The following is a 23,339-nucleotide window of genomic DNA, read 5'->3' as shown; positions in this document are numbered from 1 at the left end:
GTTGATAGGAAATTAAGTTCTCTTTGTAGGTTTCTTCAACTGCCTAGATATAAGCCCTCATTTATTCCCAATGCTTGCAGTGCAATACAGCAGGTTAAACATTCACACTACACATATAGTTAGCGCACCTTTGTGCATGACTGCGTTTACATGCATGAGCACATTGAAGCTTGGTACAACAGCATTAGTTTTGTATTGACGAGATAAAAGTTGGAGAGATTGCGGCTCTTCTGAGAGTACATATGGAAAGATAAACTGTTTTCAAAGCCTGCGTGCTATACGTTTTATCTTGAGTAACACAGATGCAGCGCATGGAACTGCTAAGCTCGTCGTTTCATTATTGCACAATATCCAAGATAAGGATTGACTGAAAATTGGTAAATATAAAACTTTGCATCACTTTGCAATTAACATGAAGGTGTGTTATTACCATGAGTGCTTTGCGCTGTACCTGTGTGCGTTCCATCAGTGCTTGGCGCTGCACTGTAATGGCATTCTTGTAAAAAAAACACCTCTTGGGTGTAAATCTTTCACAACAGGGCACATAATTTGACAGATATTTTCCCCTTCTTACTTCCATACTCCCGTCGGTGCACTATAGTCACCAGCAAGCCACTTTCGTCCTCATGAGAAGGGATGACGGCAGCCGTTTCACCAACTCTCTGCGAAATACGGCTGGGTTTGGCAGGTACCATGCATGCAGTCGGAACAACTCGCAAAAAAAAAAAAACATTACAAATGCAATAGGTCTCGCCTTTCATTAAGTTAAAGCCATTTGCTTTGCTATACAATACCATTAGCAAAGCAAATGGCTTTAACTTCATCAAAGGCGAGACCTATTGCATTTTCAATGCTTGTTATAATTAGCCAGGATTCATCACTGGTCCTAGCACTATTTTAAGGAATTCCCAGCTCACCCTTCCAAATGCCTTTTTTGCATCTGAGTACACGAGGAGAGCTGGAGTCCCTTTTCTCTTGGTATTCTCTATTAGATGAGCTGCTTTCCTAATGTTATCTGAGCCTGGTCTATCCCTTACGAACCTCACTTGGACAGGCTCTATTAACGAAGGTAGGACCCTTTCCAATCTGGTAAGGACCTTGGTGGTAATCCTTAACTGCATTGAGTAGGGCTGTAAGGCTATATGATATGCATTGCCCTAACAGTTCTTCCAGTTTTGAGATACCCAAAACATTGGCCTCTCTCATTGATGGAGTAATATCATGATTTCCCTTGACTGACTTGAAGGGAGTCATGAGTAGGCCTAGAAGAAAGGGGGTAAAGTCCTAATCGAAGGCCATCGATAGCCCATTTGGGCCAGGAGCCTTGTTGGGATGCATAGATTTGATGGCAGTCAGGATCTCCTCTATAGGTTTATCTAGTTCTGTAAAATGGTTGGGAGCAGGATCCCCTCAAGAAATGTGGCTATATTGGCCCTGTTTATCTGTCATGCCCTGCTGTCTATATATTTGGTTGAACACAAAAATAATCCTCTCTTGTCTCTGTTGCATTGTGACCATCAGGAGATTTTAATTTAGCTATATCATTGTTCGCTCTTTGGGCTCTCGATCTTCTAGCAAGGAGTTAACCTGCTTTATTGCTTTAAAAAAATGTTTTAAGTTCAGTACCCCCAGTTGGTGAGCTCTCTCTCTTGGGCTCCACTGGGTTTTTGCTTATGTTTGCATTCTAAATTTTATAACTACTCTGTGCGCTTCGATTCTTATGGTGTTCCTCTCTCTGCAGCCTTGCAGCCGGAGCCGGAGACATAGCTAGACCTCTAAACGTCGCCTTAAGTGTGTCCTGATGATTAAAAAGGGGAATGTATTCTGGGTCATTATGTGAAAAGTAATCTTAGTCCTGTGTTAGTTCAGCTTTAATTGCTAGTTTTCTGGCTAGGCTTGGCTATTATTTCCAATTTCTCATTATTTTGGTAATGCCCCCCCCCCCCTTTCAAATGTGTCTCTATTGAGGAATAGTCTTGTAGTGTGTCCTCTTTAATTTTGATACTGTGGAGTAAGCTTGTAGAGATGAACATCCATTCAATTTTGGCATATTACTTGTCGACATGAGAACAGAAGGAGTAATCTTTCTCCTCTCTGTTGAGCTACTGCCTGGCTTCTATTGAGCCTTAATCAGCTAATTTAAGTTTTCTCTGTTTGGACATGGCCTTAGATGGTTGAGTGTAGATATCTTCTTTGTTTCTCGGAATTCTGAAGTGGGATTTTCCTTCCTTCTAGATACAGACGCCTGTAGGAAAACCCTACTATAGGAAAGTGAATTATTATGTGGAGTGATTGTGAGACCTCACCATGTAATAATGTTACAATTTATATCAGGTCCAGTTAGGCTTCTTTACACAATCCCTTGGCTCAGTCCTGGGTAGCTGTGGCATAGAGCAGGAAGGCTTAGTCAAAGTAACAGGTGTAAAGGTGTTAACAGTACCCAAAAAGTTCCTTGGCATTTTTTTGAGGAGTACGTTTCCTCCATCCATCCATATTTGGAAAAATTGCTAATTTCAGACAATTTAAGTTGGGCACAACAGAAAAAGGATTTCTCGTCAGACAGGTTGTGGCACAGGAATGGGTCTGCCTTTTCTAGTGTCTTTCAGCATTTCTGAGTCCTTTGTTGAATATCACAATTAGAGAATGATAGTCATCCTTGTTTGCCATTACTTTAAAGCTGTTCCTTAGGCCGTAGATGAACCAGGCATGAAAAAGTCTAAATAATGCACATCCAGCCCCGCATTAACGTGGCATTTCATCAAGTCACCTTGGATGGAGCACCTGCATTCGCAAAAGAAATACGATAAACTGACTTTGATGACACCAGGGCCAATGACACAATGTAGCTGGTATAGCACTGCATAAACCTGATGGGCCAAGACAGAATGCAGCCCATGTGGAGTGGCAAGCTGGTGTGGCATGGAAGAATTAAAGCAGTCTAAGTTAACAGTGCTTATTATATCCATCAACAAATTGCAAGACCTGGCAATTATCTCAGGTATTAATCACAAATGGGGCCGCTCCCAGCTAGATGTCCTAGATGCTACAGTTTCTTATAATGTGAGTGCAGGCATCTCACAAAAAGTGAAGGACTGGTCTCACACACCACCTGGTGTCATGCTTCATCCTCGCCCTCTAAAAATGTGGTTTGGTAGAGGGCGGGCATACACCTGACGACAGGGATGCACTTCTAAACTAAGTGGGGGCCCTTACATACAGCAAGTGAGTTAAAAGGCCATTATAGATGTCAAATTAGTTTAAATATGGCTGGCATATATATGGTTTTCAAAATAAGTGATCGGAGTATTGGGGATTCTATTGTCCCCCCACCGAATTCAATGTGGTCAATATGTTTCTGCCTTGTGGCCCAGTAGGGTCCGCGGCATTCATCAGGACCTAGAGGAAAAAAATGGCAGGCTCCACTCTTACAAGAGTATGGTGAAAGAGTTCCCACTGTGTGGGGTGAAAACTCTACTGGCCACAAGGCAGAAACATGTTGACCACATTGAATTGAAAGCTAATTTGGACACCTATAATGGCCTTTTAACTCACTTTCTGTATGTAAGGGCCCCCACTTAATTTAGAAGTGCATCCCTGTCATCAGGTGTATGCCTGCCCTCTACCAAACCAAGTTTTTAGAGTGTGAGGACTGGTCAATGATGAAGCATGACACCAGGTGGTGTGTGAGACCAGTCCTTCACTTTTTGTGAGATGCCTGCACTCACATTATAAGAAACTGTAGCATCTAGGACATCCAGCTGGGAGCGGCCCCATATGTGATTAATAGTGGATGCCGGAGGCTGCCGGCTCCCAGTACCCCGTGCCTCTGGATCCCTTACCCCAGATCTTCTCTGGGTCTTGTTGTTACACAATTATCTCAGGTATCCTTGCATGTCACGAGATATGAGGTATCAGACCTTTCCAGTGTCGGGCAGCAGTTAAAAAAAGAAGCGTTGAAAAAATCACAAAGTGCTAGGGATGAAAAACGAAGAATTAGAAATGGCTCTGCAACCAGAATAGGCCAATGGAGCCACGCCCAACACCATAAAAAAGAGAACGAGAAAGTTAATGATCCCAAGAGAATACCAGAACGTCCGCCAACTTGTTCCCTTAAATACCAGTGATCAAACACTGCAACAACAGCTATAGTAAACCATAAAATAAGTACAGCTGGTTAGCTGACAGAAAGTGCTACACCAAGGTAGAGCTTTGTTGGAATAATGGGGAAGCCCGACAATAAACCACCCAAACTAGCCATTGTCCATAGCAGATCAAGATAACTCTTCATAGACAGGGGAGTTCCAACTGCCTGCTGTAGCCTCAGATGAAGACATAAGAACAATTCTACATAAAATGAAGCACAACCTGCAATCCACAGACTTTAAAATAGATGTTCTGTCATCACAGTGAGATTGCATGAGGGAGCAACTAGATGAACACGTGTTAAGGCTTGATCAAGCTGAACGAATAATATCAGACATTGAGGGCAACCTTTCCCCTCACAACAATAAAATAAATTTTATGAAACAAATGCTGTAGTACGTCAGATCCAGGAGTGAAGGTTTGGAAGCCAGATTGTGATGCAACAATAGAAGAGTGGTCTGTCAAAATCCATAGACACTGGCAACTTCGAAAAGTATGTGTTCGTGCACAAAATTGTCTCATCTTTCATAGTCAGGAGAGCGCATGTAGGAAGCACAAGTGCAAGTATAGTGAATAATCTCTTCTTTATTAAGAGCAAGCCAGGAACGTCTGTCTCCCTTCGTAACTTCCAGCAAAGGTCCCCAATTCCCCACATATTCTCAAACTGTGGCATCCTGTTACTAGGTTACATGCAAACAGGATACCGCAGTGCATGGATCTTTGGCCCCACGATCACTGCCGGTTGCCCTGTCTAGACAAATAACTGCCCATCTGTTGAAATCTAGAGATCGGGGGACGATGCTTTGGACGGACCACGGATAAAAGAGGCCTCAACTATATGGGCTCCTCATTATCTTATTTCTAAACTTCAGTGTTGTGGTTTAGATTGCTACATGCTCATTCATTACAATAAAAAGACGCTTGATGTTCCGCCTGGACGGTAAGATTCATATCACCTCAAATCCACATCAGAACAATGCCCAGACAGAACATGTCCTCTTGAAAGGAGCTGAAGGTGGAATGGAAGATAACAACTTACTCTGATGAATGTGCCGGACTCCTTTCAACATCACCAAACTGATTGGCCTGCTATAAAGAACTTTGCAATTAACGTAGTATTATCTTTAGCAATCGTTTGCAGACTATAGCAGTGGATTGAAGTAGAAGAATTATGCATAGCTCTAGGACAGACTGAAACTACTGCAGAATGAATAACACAGGGGAATATCCTAAAAGACACTTCACAAGTTGCCCTAATGGTAAACTTTGGTTCTCCACCAACCACTGCAAATAGAAAAAGCCTGCTACATACACTTTCTGAGCATGAGACGTAATGGCGGATAAAGAGTTTGGGGGACATCAATTAATGGGAAGATTAAGGGTAATATAGGGCAGTTGGGATGACCATGTTGAAGGGAAAGATAATTGGTCAGTGTGCAGCAGCACCATTTAGCAAAGTTCAGAACAACCATGTGTATATGTCAGTACAAAATAGAGGGATAAGTTACATATCCCCCCTAAGACTAGAGAAATAGGCCTGCTGCACATACAAATTGCACATTCAAGGAATGTAAGAGCATTAAATGATCATCACAAAGTCATAAAAATCTTGGCCTAAATCCAAAGACATAATATAGATATAGTGTTTATATAAGATACTCGATTAACACCCTTATCTGAGAAATCTAACACAGTCAACATGGGCAGGTCTAGCTTGTGCGCATCATACAGCACACATGCACAAGGGGTGCTAATATGGATAAGGATCTGCATTCCGTCCATCAATTGTGTGTCTTTTGCTTTCTCGCCCTAAGTGCGCCAGGTATGCCCAGACGTGGGTCCTGGGCTCACTGTGCCACTGGAATCAAGCTATCCTGGGTGAAGAGGGGTGAAACCCCGAAACTGGTCCTAGGATGCGTGTTTGCGGTCCAGGGAGGAACTGGCTTGGCAGTTTGGGCAAGACTGTTCCCATGAGGCACAGGGTCAAGACTGATTTACATATGGGCCAGGTTTAAACTGGGGTGCATGGTGAGCAAAAGAATGATGGATTTAACCCAGATCTTTTGACTGGGGGTGAATGTTTTGATTTGTTCTGCATTCCGTCCATCAATTGTGTGTCTTTTGCAACATGGATAAGGAGGGCAGGGTCAGTTAAGATACTTTATACCAACACAACTCGGGCAATCCCCGTCCCTGACTCAATTCAGGAAGGATCTCAAGACCTGGCTCTTCAACTGAACCCCAGCACCCAGACAGATCAGCAGCCTCTCTCCCCTCAGCGCCTTGAGACCCTCATGGATGAGTAGCCACACTATACAAACCCCTGATTGACTGATTGATAGATTTACTCTGAGGGCAGACACATGATAGCACAGATAGAAATACAGGCCCTTGTTCTCACATTATTAAATATATATGGCCCTAACATAGACAGCCCACAATTTTTCAACGACTTGCACCAGATATACAGGGACATTGATCCGAAAACAGCAATACATCAGTGGCGGCTGCTGTGGGCCAGTAGTGGTGAGGCAGGGTGCGTAGCGGTTAAAAAAAGGGAAAAAAACCCCGAAAAGATCACTTACCTTGCTTATCCTTTGTCCTCTCCTTCTGTGAACCGGAAGCACACAGACTGACAGACTCCCATAGCCAATCACGATGCTGCTGTCCAGTATGACAGCAGTATCGTGATTAGTCTGAGTGCCATGGTTCGGCCCTCAGACAGGGAGTGGGAGCTTGTGCATGTTCTCCACCCAGGCTGTGCAATACAGCTGGGTGGAGAACATGCTAAGTGCTCATGACTGTTTGATCGGCCCAAGAGGGCGGGGTAAACCGTCATGCGCACTTAAGTGCACTGACCACTCCTCCCCCTGCTGGCTGCGACAACAGCCAAGCCCCTCCCCAAAATTTGCTTTAGCAGGGAAACATAAAATTATAATAATATTGTGTTATCATTTAATTTTTCCTGTTTTGCACTGCTGAAAAGCAGTGGGGCAACGCTCCTCCGCCCCTGAATACTTGGAAACAATAGTACATGGAGAACACTGGATTAGGTTATCATTCTCCCTCACAGTCGGAATAACCATTATGAAAATGATTGTTGTCGGATATTATACTTTTTCCATATCATCCTGATCATCCTTACCTCCACCTTTTTTATTACATAAACAAAATTAATGATTGAACTACCCTCTGCTGCTAAACAGCCCAGCATAAGCTGGTCAGCCCTCACTTCTCCTTATGAACTTCAGGCATTTTCAGGCCTGGATTTGGAACTATGGGGCACATGCATCAACATTGTAAATTCAAATACCTAATTGCAAATTCCTGAGAATTGCAATTAGGTAATCGCAATTTACAATGCATGAAACTCAAAGGGGCACATGCATCAAAATCAGAATTAGCGATTCCTAAATAGCGATTAATAAGGAATCGCTATTTAGGATTCGCTATCTGCAATGCATGACCCCCCCTAGCGATTATTTACCGAATCAGTAAAATTTGCAATCACAAATAGCGCTCTGACAACAGAGACGTGCAAATACGGATAAAGCTGTTTTGCAATTTCGCTATTAGCGAAATCGCTAATAGTGAAATCGCTATTAGCAAAATCGCAAATAGCTCATCGCATTGGAAGCATGCTGATGACATCACAATCAGGAAGTCATCCAGCCCATGCTTCATTCAGTGCCCAGAGAAAGTGAGAGGAGGAAGCTGAGTGCTGGAGCAGAGCAGAACTAGCATCCAAATTGATTTGCAGACCCTTTCAGTACACAGAAATGGATCCACCTACATGAGGGGAGAGTGCCCAGGAAGCGCAAGTTGAAATTTTGTGAGAGGGAACTTGAAAACCTCATTGAGGAGGTGGCCAAGAGCCATGACAAGCTCTTTGGCAAACTCTCACTCAAAGTGCCGGAGGCAGAAAAAAGAAAAATATGGCTCCGGATCAAGAGCAAGGTAAATGCAGAGGGGGGTTACACACCTCAGTATAGATGACCTCAAGAAGCTATGGTACGACCTGCGCAGCCGCGCCAAGGAGCGAATTGCAGACAGGCTGAAGGAGGCCAATAGTACTGGAGGGGGCCCATCAACAGTTCCTGACAATACAGCCCTGGAGGACCTGGTTGAGCCCACAATCCAGCCAGAAGCAGTGGTGGAACTAACCCAGCTGGATACATCCGGAGCGGCCAGTACTTCACAAGGTAAGATGCATGCAACTATACATATCAACGTACTAATCAATTGTGCATATCCCCTTCAGTCCAACCCCAGTGTACAGATACAAACTCAAGTCGCTCTTTTTTCATCAAAACCCAAATGCATTATGGGAGTTGTAGGCAGGTCAGGCAAGTGGGTAGTCAAACACAACAATCGCAAGTAAAACACGTCAACACTGCATGGCAGTCAGTGATTACAGTCAGTGATTTCATGAGAGCCAAGTATGCTTACTGTCACACAACATTAGCCTTACCACAAATTAACATTGCACTGTTTCACATCACAGATGCAGCAGAAGGAGACACTGGGGACAGTGAATGTGGAGGCATCACGGACACTCCTGCAGAGGCTGACATGGAGACACCTGTGGCCCCACCAAGCATAGCCCCGCACCCACAAAACGTAGGGCCCCAGTTACATCACTGCAGCTCATGGAATCTGAGCTGGATCCTGAGCCCGCTCCTAAGACTAGCCAGCCTCGTGTGAGCCCCACAATTACAACCCAGGCACAGATCCGGCAAAGACGGAGGCGCAGGTCAAGGGCCCGCATTGCAGCACAGGATGACCAAACTCCAAATGTGTGGGGTGGTGTGGAGTCCCAGATGTTGAGGGTGCAGCGCCTGCAAGCGAGACATATGTGTTCAATACAGCTGCAAATCACCAAATTGGCTAGGAACATCACAGTCATGACTGATTGTGTGCGAGAACTAACTACAGCAGTGGTGGAAGGAAACAGACAGACCAACGCAACCATGCAGGAGCTGACCCAGGTGATGCAGGAGGGCCACAACACACAGAGGAGAAGGCATCTCAGTTCATGATGCGCTTGGCTGACTATACCAGGTCAAACAATAACCTTTGCAACACCACTGCACTGCTGTCACGTCGGTCCCTGGGCCAAGTAACCACTGCCATGGAACAGATCCAGGCTGCTACTGTTGGGGGCAGCAATGTTACGGGGGAAGAGGGGAGTGAGGAGGCATCCAGCCTTAGCAGCCTGTAAGTGCCAGTCACCACTGGCAGGAGGCACAGTACCCGCAGCACAACACCTTCCAGTGCACCCATGAGGGATCGTGCAGATGTAGGCGAAAGGCGTTTGGGAGTGCTTGGCAGGAAGCGCTAGACTGACTTGTCCATCTTTATTTGCCCATTGTGACGTAACCATGAACAAAACCATAATAGTGACTGAGTTCCAGGTCCTGAAATAAGTTAATTTGCTCTTTTGTGAATGGAATCACTGTGCTACTTAGCACCTTCTAAGTGTGGCTAAACAATACTACATGGTCTCATGGTAGTAAATACTTTTCTGTTCAAACTTGAAGTGTTGTGTCTCATCATTACATTCCTCGGAAATAATGTTGTGTGATGTCTGCACGTCTCCTTTGCCCTTCTGCTGAGCTTGCCCCATGCACTTGTAGTTGTGCCCGTGGCTGGTTGTACCCCTCAGACTCACGTTCAGACACTTCAATGGGTATGCCTCTCCTGGTTGCAATATTGTGCAACATGGCACATGCAGCCACAATCCTGCAGCAGGTCTCTGGCTGGTACTGCAACACTCCGCCAGTTTTGTGGAGGACGCGAAAGCGACTTTACAGCAGTCCAAATGTGCGTTCAATTACATTCCGTGTGCTGATGTGTGCTGCATTGTACCTCTGCTCATGTGGGGTGGCTGGGTTGAGGTATGGTGTCAATACAGGGTAGTAAGCAAAGGGTTAGCGACAGTTATGCATTGCCATTTTGGAATTTTGTGTGGGGAATAAGTATATGTGTTTACCAAGCAGATATCCTTCGCCAAATTCACACCTGAGCAGACGTGTGTGAATGCCACTATATCAAAATATATAGGAGTCATATGTGCTTCCAGGGTATTGTGCCACAATGTCTGTTATGCTATAGTTTGCATTGCACACTACTTGTACATTGATGGAATGATAGGATTTCCTGTTCCTGAAAATGTATTCATTATCTGCTGGGGGACAAATGGCAGGCAACATGCGTACAATCTATGCAACCGATCATATGAGGAAACTGTGCTACCTGGTAAAAGTCCAGTTTGGTCTTGTTCAATTCCTGTTGGGTTGTGGGGAAGGTGATGTGGGTGTGGATCCTTGTCATCATGACGTCCAGGAAGGACTTAAGGAAATGTGAAAGGGAGCTTTGTGATATGCCTCCAGCTACAGCTACTACCCCCTGGAAACTGCCTGACGCAAGTAGGTGCAGGCAACATAGGACCTGGACATGAGTGGGGATGGCATGGGTCCTACGGGTCTGGCGCCGCATTAGGGGTTCCAATTCTGCTATTAGGTCAAGGATCATTGCACCGTTCAGCCTGTAATTGTCGCAGATTTCATCTGCTGTTTGTCCCAACAATGTGATGCGCACTCTGAAAATCCGCTCCTGTATTTTCCTTCTGCGCTGGGCTACTGCATAGATCCTCATCCTCCTCGCCATCACGTAGTGCGCTGCCATTGTGAAAAGATTCAGAGGCCTCTTGGGTCAGTTTAAATAGGCTTCTGTGGGGTTGCACCTGTGTGATTTTTTTTACTCCTGTTTACCACCTGTTTGCGATTCCCCTTAATCTGCACTTGCAAAATTGCGATTTACGTGCGATTCGCTATTTGCGAAATTACATGCATTGATTTGCGATTCTTTGTTTGCGAATCGCTATTTGCTATCGCTATTAAGGTACTCGCAGAGAAGGATTCGCTAAATTGGCTTTTGCATTCTTTGCGATTCTTTATTTTTGCAAATTTGTCTATTTTTCGTTTTTGGGTTCCTGCATTGGGAAGGGCTAAATTGCGCTAGCAAACAGCCTTTTTTGCGATTCGCTATTTTTGCAAGCCCAATTTAACTTGATGCATGTGTCTGAATGAGTTTCAGATTGAGATTCCTAGGGGGTCGCAAATTGCTCTACCTCATTAATATTAATGAGGTAGATCGCAATTTGCAACCCCCTAGGAATCACAAAAATCACAGGGATGGTGGCCTACTGAGGTCAACAGACCACCATGTCCTTGATTGCTTTTAAATAAAGCAATCTTTTTTTTTGTAAAGCAGCCCGTTTTCCTTAAAAGAAAACGAGATGCTTTACAAAAAGAGAAATGAAAAGGTTTTTTTAAGAGCACTGCCTGCTCCTAAAAATGCTTTTACAACCGTTCACAAAGGGGGAGGGGTGCTTTGGGGACCCCTTCCCATTTGTGAATGGTTTACCACCTACTTGAAGTAGGTGGCAATATACGAATGTCGCATTCACGATCACAAAACATTCATGCACCTTTAGGATTTGGGATTTGGAAGGGACGCCCTAAACACTCCCCTTCCAAATACCGAATTGCAAACCCATTTTGCGATTCGGTAACAGGTTATCAAATCGAAAAATTATGGTTTGCTGCATCTGAAAAGCATTTTTTGCGTTCGCAAGCGGCCCGTTTGTGAAGGCAAAATGGTTGATGCATGTGCCCCTATATTTCTACAGGGTGCAGGCGCTATTTCCATACCCTTGGATGCATGGCCCTCCTTACATGCCACAGCAAGTTGTGGAGGGAGAAGCGGTTGCACTAGTTCCCTTTCTTACTTCCATGTTTCATCCCACAAATAGACCAAGCGAAGATTTAGATTCATGCAACGGATGTCACAGAGATAGTGCAGATCGAATTCCTTGGCCTAGAAGAGTCCGGGAACACTAGAATACAGGACAGAAGTATTTACTGAAATAGAGAAAATGATTCGAAATCGTGTGTCCCTGTCTCCAGTTTTAGCATATCTGGACCATGTTAGGGAGGCCATCTCCCCTGGTGAGATGTACTGCATTGACACTCGTTGTGGCCAGATGTCGAGTGGTGATGAGATGGGGCAAGGACCCTCTTCCAAATATACAAGATCTAGTATTTCACAATGAAGCCTCAGAAATCTACTCAGCCCTTCTCCCACCATCGACCTGGCCCTGAGATATCTGATCTCCACTTAGGCAGTATCTTAACAGCTCAAATGTATAATGAGGAAAGTCTAAGTGGTAAACTTGTGTTGACATGTGAAGATAGACTGTGTAATGTGTGAGTTGTAATTGATTGACGAGGGATTTAGTTTAACAGCCCCATAACATGTTTTGTTTTTGTTGCACATAAAGTACTGAGCGAAGAGGTGATATGCAACAACTGAATATATGAAGATTTAAAAACAAAATGTTGCCTGACTGATATCGACCGTTCAGTGGGTAAGGACATGGCACTCAATATGATTCTCACTGTCCTCACTGAGGCTAAATTTGACTTGTAGCTATTTTCTGAAGAGATGTTATTTTCTGTTTCTGTTAGATTTTCTGGAGGGCATAAAGCAAGGAAAATGTGCACAAGTCCAGACTTTAGAATAAGCCATTTGAATTTCGCACCCAGTGATGGTGTGTTTTCCCAGACAACCATACACTAGCTCTCCATTTTCAGCAATACTTTGGGCATACGATGTGAACGATGCAGAGAAGTGTATGCTTCTGGTAAAAGGTCAAAAGTACGCATAGGTGCTTAGGGAGAGAGCATACGGCCAGCATGCAAGGGACTAAAATGAGTGCATGAACCTGGTACCTAGGTAGCAAAAAACTCAATTGAAGGACTACATTGGATGATTGGAATGGAGATCCTTCTGCTTTTCTGAGGTAAAAAAATGTTAATTTGTTACCTTATTTTGGTTTGAGGGGAAAAAGAGTTTGCTAACATGTCCTTCACTTTTTCCAGTGGTGTGTCGCTTCCCTTTGGGAATGTCTGGTGGTCACATTCCCGATGAAGATATCACAGCTTCCAGCCAGTGGTCTGAATCAACTGCAGCCAAATATGGAAGGTGAGCCCACATTGTTATCAGATGCTAGTTTTGTTCATGGGGTGTTAGCTGTAGAACAGATGTTTCACTTTGGTATATATTAATAGAATGTGCTATGTACCCTGTGCTTAATTTGTAAAGAAAACAGAAGTACCAGTGCTCTCCGTCAGTAGGCCACTGCAGCTTGCACCACACATTGTCCATGTCATGCTGCCAACTCTATTTCTATTTCAGGCCCTCAAACCTATAATAATGGCTTGAGCGGCAGGTGATAGCTATTTTTAATGTATGTTGAATGAATAAATACCTGTTCTTGTGGTTATCTTCAAATTAACCAGACAGCACTGCCTTGTGGCGGCTGTCACACGCGCTAGTGTTGAGAATTAAGTGCCGGTGCCGAGAACCGGAAACCACCAGCTCAAATTAAGCACTGTATGTACTTATGATTGTGTATAGGACTGTATTTTTTACTTTAGTAGCTTTTTTCTGGCATAAAAGCTGTAACGAGAAATATGGTTGTTTTAACAAGGTAGAGGGTGCAAATTGGAAATGTTATATGTGTTACTGTCTAGTGCTTAAGAAACAGAACCTCTCCTAGGTTTGCCCATGCTATCTGGGAGATGCCTCAGGGAGTTCTTTGGTGGCCATATTAAGTGCCATTAGAATGAGGGAGGAAGTTGCTCTACTTTATCCCTCCTCAGAATGTCGAGCCTGAGAGATGCTGCCTTATGCTTGGCTTTGGCACAGTGGCAACAAAGTGAAAGTCCAGTCTGAAATGGAATTGCCTTGGAGAAGTTATGGAATTCAAGGAGGATGAAACTGTGATGCAATGTATCATTTTCTAATGCTTCTTACACTTGGACTGGAAGTCCCCTGCAGTGCAACTGCACACTTGTGGGGTTTTGCTGTATAACGTCAAGATTGAGTGACATTTTAATTCTGCCATATTCTCTGGCAGAATATATGTTGGAGTGTCCAGTTATTGCCACAGATTTGGAAAGGAGAAGCTACCTATCCGTAAGTTGGAAACCATGAGCCTGATTCAAAAACGGTATCCGCACTCGTTGCGTAGGCCATACAGTCAAAGGGGACTCTCTGCACTTGTGACGGAGGCCCCACAGTCATAGGGGCGGAGACCCCACAGTCATAGGGGAGTCTCGCACTCCTGGCGGAGACCCCACAGTCATAGGGGAGTCTCCGCACTCATGGTGGAGGCCCCACAGTCATAGGGCAGTCTCCGCACTCGTGGCAGAGGCCCCACAGTCATAGGGGAGTATCCACACTTGTGGCGGAGGCCCCACAGTCATAGGGGCGGAAGAGCCACAGTCATAGGGGAGTCTCCGCACTTGTGGCGGAGGCCCCACAGTCATAGGGGAGTCTCCGCACTCGTGGCGGAGGCCCATCAGTCATAGGGGAGTCTCCGCACTCATGGTGGAGGCCCCACAGTCATAGGGGAGTCTCCCCACTCGGGTGGAGGACCCACAGTCATAGGAGAGTCTCCGCGCTCCGGGCAGAGGCCCCACAGTCATAGGGGAGTCTCTGCACTCGGGGCAGAGGCCCTACAGTCATAGGGGAGTCTCCGCACTCGTGGCGGAGGCCTCACAGTCCTAGGGGCGGAACCCCCACAGTCATAGGGGAGTCACCGCACTCGTGAAGGAGGCCCCACAGTAATAGGGGAGTCTCCGCACTTGTGGCGGAGGCCCCACAGTCATAGGGGAGTCTCCACACTCAGGCAGAGGCCCTACAGTCATAGGGGCGCCTTCGCACTTGTGGCAGAGGCCCCTCAGTCATAGGGGCAGAGGCCCCACTGTCATAGGGGAGTCTCTACACTCGTGGCGGAGGCCCCACAGTCATAGGGGAGTCTCTGCACTCATGGCGGAGGCCCCACAGTCATAGGGGAGTCCCTGCACTCGGGGCGGAGGCCCCACAGTCATAGGGGAGTCTCTGCACTCGGGCGGAGGACCCACAGTCATAGGGGAGTCTCCGCACTCGTGGCGGAGGCCCCACAGTCATAGGGGAGTCTACGCACTCGTGGCGGAGGCCCGCAGTCATAGGGGAGTCTCCACACTCGGGGCGGAGGCCCGACAGTCAAAGGGGAGTCTCCGCACTTGTGGCGGAGGCCGCACAGTCATAGGGGAGTCTCCCTACTCGGGGTGGAGACCCCACAGTCATAGGGGAGGCTTCGCACTCGTGGTGGAGGCCCCACAGTCATAGGGGTGTAAGCCCCACAGTCATATGGGAGTCTCCACACTCGTGGTGGAGGCCCCACAGTCATAGGGGAGTCTCTGCACTCGTGGCGGAGGCCTCACAGTCATAGGGGAGTCTCCGCACTCGGGCAGAGGCCCCACAGTCATAGGGGAGTCTCCGCACTCGGGGCGGAATCTCTGCATGAGAATTCTCAAGGTGGAGATTCTGCCCTGACTGTGGAGGCTCCCCTATGACTGCAGGGCCTCTTCCACAAGTGCAGAGGCCATTGTGAATTAGGCCCCATATGAAAAACTATTTAATCTCTAGGAGCTAAAAACATCTAATCAGACAAAAACTCTGAATATTAAGAAGAAATCAGAGGCAAATAAACTTTATTTCACTGATTGTGTAGTTTCGGTAGCTTATACTTCCAAATATGCTTTTTAGAGTTAAATCTGAATTTAACACACCTAAAGGTTTGCAGCATGCCATACACCTGTTATTGAGTGCGTCCACTAACTCCCAGTGGAGTAACTCTACCTTATAGCCGGCCAACTTAACCCAGGAGAGAAATGAGAATGAGATTCAAAGTCACTAAAATAACCAGATTTTGAGCAAGTTTTTTTTAAATTGGTCAGATTTTCAGAAGTACACATAAGTAGCAGCACCTTATTTCAAAGATATGGGGCAAGGTAGGATAATGACCACCCACCGCTTTTGGCAGTACGATTCCGGCATGGGGTTGCAAGGCAATATTGTCTAAAGATCATAGCCTTCTACCAAGTAGATAAAACCTAACTGTTGTTTGGAGATAGCACAGGCCCTTATCATACAGAGCGGTATAGGTATGGCATAGCAATTTGAACAGGTAGCCATTGCAGTGAATTCAGAAGTAGGTCCGTTGGTGTCCTAGGGTGAAGATGGCAGACCAAGCTAGCTGCAGCGTTCTGCACAATTTGCAGGTGCGATAGAAGTGACTTATTTATGGCTACGAATAAGGCATTATCATAGTCAAGATGACTAATGATAAGGACTTGCGTTTTAGTCTTCCGGCACTGCAGGGTAATCAATACTTTTCTAAGTAGACGCAGAATGCCAAAGCAGGAGCAGCAAACTGCTACAAATTGATTTTTTATACCCAGGTTTTTGACATGCTTTTTGGGAGAAGATGGAGGGTCAGGTTTGTGTGGCCACCAGTAGTCTCACCAGATCCCATTGGCCTTACCAAAGAGGACAATCTCTGTCTTTTCCCTATTTAGTTGTAGGCAGGTCTTCTTCATCCCTTGAGCCACTAAGCATAAACAGTCACAAAATCTTGTTCCTGCTAGCTTCCAGATTGTGGCTGGCTGATACCACCAGCTGGGTGTCGTAAGCATAGGACACTATCTCAAAAACATTATTCCTTACTATCTTTGCCATCTGATCTATATAGTTAGTAAAAGGAATGAGGCTCAGTGGGGACCCCTGTGGCACATCACATGGATTAGTAACAGCCTTGGATTTAAAGGGAGGAATGAATGAGATAATCACTGCATTCCTTTGTTCAGTAGCCGGGCCGTCCGCTATCAATGAAAGAAAGAGTTGCCCCTCGATAGGACCGCACTGCAGGTAGGATTAATGACAGAGCACTGGCAGTCTGTTGGAAACTGCAACCTTCGTTTTCTTCCTACCATACGCGTTCCAGGCCACCGCCCTCTTCAGTGGCAGATAGTATGTGTTTGGCGGTGTGCGCATCACCATCAGTATATCCCCAGTCAGTATTTCACAGGTGCATCTGCTCGCAAAGATTCTTGGGACTGGTAGTTCATCAAACCCATGTGGGTCGCCACCGCAAAACACATTTCCAAAGTTTTATCACAAGGCACGGCAGAATTCATTCAGGCGCCCATGCACATTAACAGCACCTCCTGCTCCGCTTTATCACTGCATTCCTTTGTTCAGTAGCGGACCCACAAAGATTTTGTAGTTATGCAGTCCCGCGGCCTGGCCGACCGCTATCAATGAAAGAGTTGCCCCTCGATAGGACCGCACTGCAGGTAGGATTAATGCCAGAGCACAGGCAGTCTGTTGGAAACTGCAACCTTCGTTTTCTTCCTGCCATACGCGTTTCGGGCCACCACCCTCTTCAGTGGCAGATAGTGTGTGTTTGGCGGCGTGCGCATCACCACCAGTATATCCCCAGTCAGTATTTCACAGGTGCATCTGCTCGCAAAGATTCTTGGGACTGGTAGTTCATCAAACCCACATGGGTCGCCGCTGAAAAACACATTTTCAAAGCTTTATCACAAGGCACGGCAGAATTCATTCAGGCGCCCATGCACATTAACAGCACCTCCTGCTCCGCTTTATCACTGTATTCCTTTGTTCAGTAGCGGACCCACAAATATTTTTTAGTTATGCAGTCCCACGGCCGGGCCGACCGCTATCAATGAAAGGAAGAGTTGCCCCTCGATAGGACCGCACTGCAGGTAGGATTAATGCCAGAGCACAGGCAGTCTGTTGGAAACTGCAACCTTCGTTTTCTTCCTGCCATACGCGTGTCATTCATTCATTCAGGCACCCATGCACATTAACAGCACCTCCTGCTGCGCTTTATCTCTGCATTCCTTTGTTCAGTAGCGAACCCACAAAGATTTTGTAGTTATGCAGTCCCGCGGCTGGGCCGACCGCTATCAATGAAAGAAAGAGTTGCCCCTCGATAGGACTGGTGGTTATGCGCATGCCACCAAACACATACTATCTGCCACTGAAGAGGGCAGTGGCCCGAAACTCGTATGGCAGGAAGAAAACGAAGGTTGCAGTTTCCAACAGGGTGAGTGGACATGTATGTAGACCTAAAAGTCAATGAGTGGGTGAGTAGTTATTGGTATTGGAGTATCTATGGTTGTCAGAATGGCCGTCTGAAATTTTGAGTAGGTGTATCAAAGATTATATTAGGGTGTGAGAAGATGCACTAATTTATCACATGGATGACGTCATCAGTGATGTCATCAGTGATGTCATTTGAGATGTCATCAGTGATGTCATCAGTGATGTCACTGACCATGTCATGAGTGATGTATTATGTGACGTCATCAGCAGTGCATTGCGGGGGCGCGAGTTATAGTTAACTGAATGTCAATTCCTAACTATAACGTGCCTGAAACCTATGGTTTTTTAAGTGAATTTCAAAGGTTTTTTAAATGCCAATTCCTAACTATAACGTGCATGAAACCTATGGTTTTTTCAGTGAATTTCAAAGGTTTTTTAAATGCTAATTCCTATCTATAACTTATCTCTGAAGATATCATGTTTAATGATTTTGATTGGATTTCTATATTTTTCAAATTCAGTGTGTCATTTCATTAATTACATTTTTTTTTTCAATACTTTTTTATCACCATTTTTAAACGTATTTTTTCAATTAATTCTTTTAAAAATTAAAAAATATTATTTGAACTTAATGGGTTTTTCAAACATATTTTTTTATATTTTTCAAAATATTTTTTTAACTATATGTGCAAAACTTTATTTTATATATTTTTTTCCTATGTTTTTGGATCCGCGCACCCTGCGCGCACCGTTCTCTATCCCTACGCGATAGCATCCGCGCATGGTATGCGTCGGGTACGTGGTTAGTGCGCGATTCCAATGCGACCGGTACGGGACTCCCAGCCTATACGCGACAAGTTTGATGTACGTAACGCGACGTTTACGCGCTTCCGCGGTGCGTCATCTGCGTCTATGACGCGGTGGGTGCGCGGATCCCGCGAAGTATTTAACATTTAAAAAAACATATTTATCTATTTCATGTGAATATTAATTGAAGACAAACTCTAAACTAGTCTTAAAATTAATATATTTTGACATCTAATCCTATATTTCTTTTTAATTCAATTTCGCGGATGCGTGCTAGGTGCATGCTGCGTACGCGCACGGTGCGCGGATCCCATGTGACCTCCAAAAAAAGATATTTGATTGGTTCATTACACTTCCTGTTCTAACTACTGAAAGACTCCACCCATTTCAATCATTCTTCTTTGAGCTTCTTTGGAGAACCACCTCTTTGGAGAGAAGAAGATTTTTTAGACTAAGTTTACACTTAGCTCTAACTTTTTTCAACCAAAAATGGCTTCAGGGCAGCAGGCATCACCTCATAGTTCTGAGGATGAATTTTTGCCGGAGGCACCACTTAAAAAACATTTTTCTTCAGTGGTGTGGAAATTTTTTACTTTTCCCGAGGGGCAGAATAAGACCAATGCCACCTTGGTCACGTGCAAGATTTTCAAAAGAGTCCTATCAAGAGGGGATCCTAACAAGAAATACTCTTGCGGCACGGCAAGTATGATGAAGCACATGAGGACCCTTCATCCAAACAATCTTGCAAAAGAAGAGTGCCAACGGATGAGAAACACTCCTGCTCCTGCGCCATCCACCTCATCGCAGCCGAGCACATCAAGAGTGCATCCATCAGCCCAAACCTTGGACATCCGTCCTCAATTTCAATTTTTAAAAGTGCTCTGCACTAAGTGCAATAAGACTTTGTGCTATGGCGAGCAGTCGATCGATCTGATCTGCCGCCGCCAAGAAAGTCATATTTGCTAGTTTTTTTGTTTTTTTTTATTGTTCCCTGAAGTTCATTGTTTGGCTTCTCCTGTTTTTTGGGGGGGTTTTTTTTTCAGAAAAAACAAAAAAAATCACAAAATTGTTAGAAAAACCAAAAATAAAATATAAAAGAAGAAAGAAGAAAAAAAAAGTTCTTGTAAGAACTAACTTTCCTGGTTTAAAAAAAGATCTAAATTTCTTTGTTAGTGTGTGAAAGTTTAGATGAATGTATCTGTAGTACGTAATTGACTGAATGAATGCATTAGTAGCGTATGGTGATAAGTGCAGAACTATAAGGAAGTGCTGCAGCATCACACAGTAACCTCTTTAACTGCAGTGTGCTGTAGTACTTCCGAAGCACAGGGATGCAACATATGTACATAAATATGTTGCAAATCTATGCTTCTCTCTGCACGGCTGCTTAAACTGCAGCCATGTGGTGACACAGGCACCCTTGCACCATAGTGCAAGGATATCTGTGTCATGTGCTGTTTGTTTTTGTACAGGAAGACACACCTTCCTGCACAAAAACAATGAGAAAATGCATTTTTCTCCTTCAATGTATGCTGAACATTTCAGCATGCATTGAAGATATAAAAATGTGGAGAAATTAAAACAATTCTCTTTGTTGTGCTTTTCTACACCAATTTTAGAATGGTGCACCATTCACACACATATCGAGATTTATGATTTCTGATAAATCTAGACATGTGTCTTGTTCTATGAGTATTAAGTGCAATCATGCACAACAACACTTATAGAACACCCTTTCAACACAAAGTGGTCTAAATGATGAGGTTGTATTTACATGGAGTAGAAAAAGTGCACAGAGTGCCTTTTCCTCTCTTTGTAAATACAAAAGAGTATCTTGCACAATAACTATGTTACAAAAAGTGACATATTTCCGTTTTTAAATTTCCTTGCGAATGATAGAAGGTAAGCACAGAGTTTTGTCTGCAAAGATGTTCAAAGAAGAATGATTGAAATGATTGCGGTCCTTCAACAGCTAAAAACGTGAAATATTATGAACCCCTTAAATCTCTTTTTGCCGGTCACATGATATCTGATTATGGTCAGATTTCAAAACTACATAAACAGAGTGTTTTTAGAAACGTGTTTCAACTTTGTAGCTTCTTGCAGGCCTCTTCATTCTGCATATTGAGACTTAGTTAAACTTACCTTCACAGTAATAGGAATAAAAAATGGTATTCATTTTTTGCTGTTTTTCATTCAAATATAAATTCTTAAAAATTGCTTATTTTAAAATTTGGATCTGTGAAAGAAAAGAAAAAAAATTATAACATATAATAATAAATTTTTTACAACACAACATAATTTCCACAAAGTAATTTGTTTGCCTTTTTTGCTGTTCTCAGAATATATTGAATTTCACTCGAAATAGTGATTTCAATGGTACTCATCACTTAACAGCGGGCAAAAAAAAAACAATCAGAAAGATTGTTAAAAAAAAAAAACATACTATTCTCAGTAAAATACCAGAAAATACAAATCATACATATATGAAATGCTTACAGATTACAAAATTTTATAACCTTAACTTATAAAAACTGTAAATGTTGCCGCATTAAAATAATCACCGAATAAATGACCACCAAAAAGTCCATAATTCAAAAATATACCTTTCCTTGAGGCCAAATGGTATTTTTGCACTTCTTCTTTATGTAAATCGTCCAATGGTAGTCCTATTAAATTATAATAATAAATTCCTCAGAGAGTGAATTATCTTCCTAAAACTTTGGCTTTAAAAATATTAGGTAGGAATTTTGTAATTCCCTAGGCAAACGTTGTTTGAAAACCAACTGGGCATCATTACAAAGTGTCCAGCCTTTGTCACATTTTAGATAGGCAGTGTAATGTCCAGATGTGGTGGAAGGACCATCATGGAAAATTATTGCAATTGCTACAAAAGTCCTTCCTGATATTGATAGTTGTGCTGCTACAAATTGTTTTATTAAAGTATCCAATTTTCTTCCGTCAGCTGTACAACGTTGCATCATTAAAATTATGTATTTTCCATATTTTGTTAAGAATAATGTGGATAACATTTCTGATTTACATTGGCTACACTCCATGTTTTGAACTGCACCTTTCACTAATTTATTGAAAGACACTGATTTACAGTCTGGTAATGTTAAATACAGAAATCTCTCAGTGTCTTCATTGGTGCTACATGTATACATGCAATTTTCACAATAATGTTCCCATTTGTAAGAAAGGCCAAAAATATTTTCTATTTCTACACCTTCATTTTCAAAAATTGTAAGCATATACATTAAAAATTCCTTAGCATCTTGTTGGATATTTTGTGTAAATTGTGTAGAACCAGAACACACATCCAAAAGATTACGAACATCTGAAACAGATTATATTTTACTTCTATCTGTTGTCAATTTTTCATAAACAGAATGCAACAGAGAACAAAATCTTTTTTCCCGATTCTGCATAATTTGTGCTTGCAAACCTTCCAGATAAAAAACAACATTGACCACTACATTAGCATAGCAGTTGACACCAGAACTATTTTCAAACTGATAACCAAAAATCTCTTCAACAGTGTCCAATTTCTTTTTACCTGCAATCACAACATTATCTTGTTCTTTTCCCTTCTTGACATCTTCAGTACAGATATTCTCTAACCTTCTTTTTCGACCAACCACACGCTTTTCAAATACAGGATATTGACCTAAATTGGGAGCATACACCCTTCTTAACCTATTATACTCTTTTACACAGTTTGCATCTGCAGTAACCTTTGTCTCATCAAAATCAATCAAAAACAAACCAGATAAGGTTCTGACTCGCGACAAAGCAACATATGCCATACCCTCTTTAAATACAGTAGATCCAATGTTCACCAATGCACTGTCTACACTTAATCCTTGAGATTTATGAAGTCACTGCATATGCCAGAGAAAATGGAAATTGTTTCCTACGGACATATAAATCTTTAACAAGCAAAAAATAAACTGAACAACGACCAATTTCTTTAACTTCATCAATCTGATCAAATTTAATTTCTATAAATTCAATTCCTTCTTTTTTCTGATAATTCACAAAATCCACCACTTTGCCCATTGCACCATTAACTAAACCTTTCTCTACATCCAAATTACGCCTTAAAATTACCCGACAGTTTACACACACACATACAGTGTCTTTTCCAAACCAGCCGTTTTAGATATTTTTTTTTCTACACAATCAAGTTTTGATCTCAACTTACCCGTCAAAATAATAGTGATTCCTTCATGTAGTATTTTATCGATGGCTTCCATTTTTACAATTTCTTCATTTTCCAATTTTAATAATTCTTCGTTAAATATTGAACACTCATGCAGTGTTGGCATTAAGCAAATCACTGACTTATTTTTAGCAATTTC

The 23,339-nt window shown here is 43.4% G+C and overlaps 1 protein-coding gene across 1 annotated transcript in view; it reads left to right on the top strand.

Annotated features, from left to right (window-relative positions):
- The window catches only part of DDR2 (discoidin domain receptor tyrosine kinase 2), a 686,650-nt gene that overhangs the window by 237,133 nt on the left and 426,178 nt on the right, over positions 1-23,339 (top strand). The window contains exon 3 of the mRNA XM_085654795.1: positions 13,089-13,191. Within this exon, the coding sequence (XP_085510921.1) occupies positions 13,089-13,191 (103 nt within the window). The remainder of the gene's footprint in view (positions 1-13,088; positions 13,192-23,339) is intronic.

This window comes from Triturus cristatus, chromosome 4_1, assembly GCF_964204655.1.
Source record: "Triturus cristatus chromosome 4_1, aTriCri1.1, whole genome shotgun sequence".
Classification (NCBI taxonomy): Eukaryota; Metazoa; Chordata; class Amphibia; order Caudata; family Salamandridae; genus Triturus; species Triturus cristatus.
The sequence above is the reverse complement of the archived record's forward strand: the minus strand, read 5'-3'. Positions and strand labels throughout refer to the sequence as shown.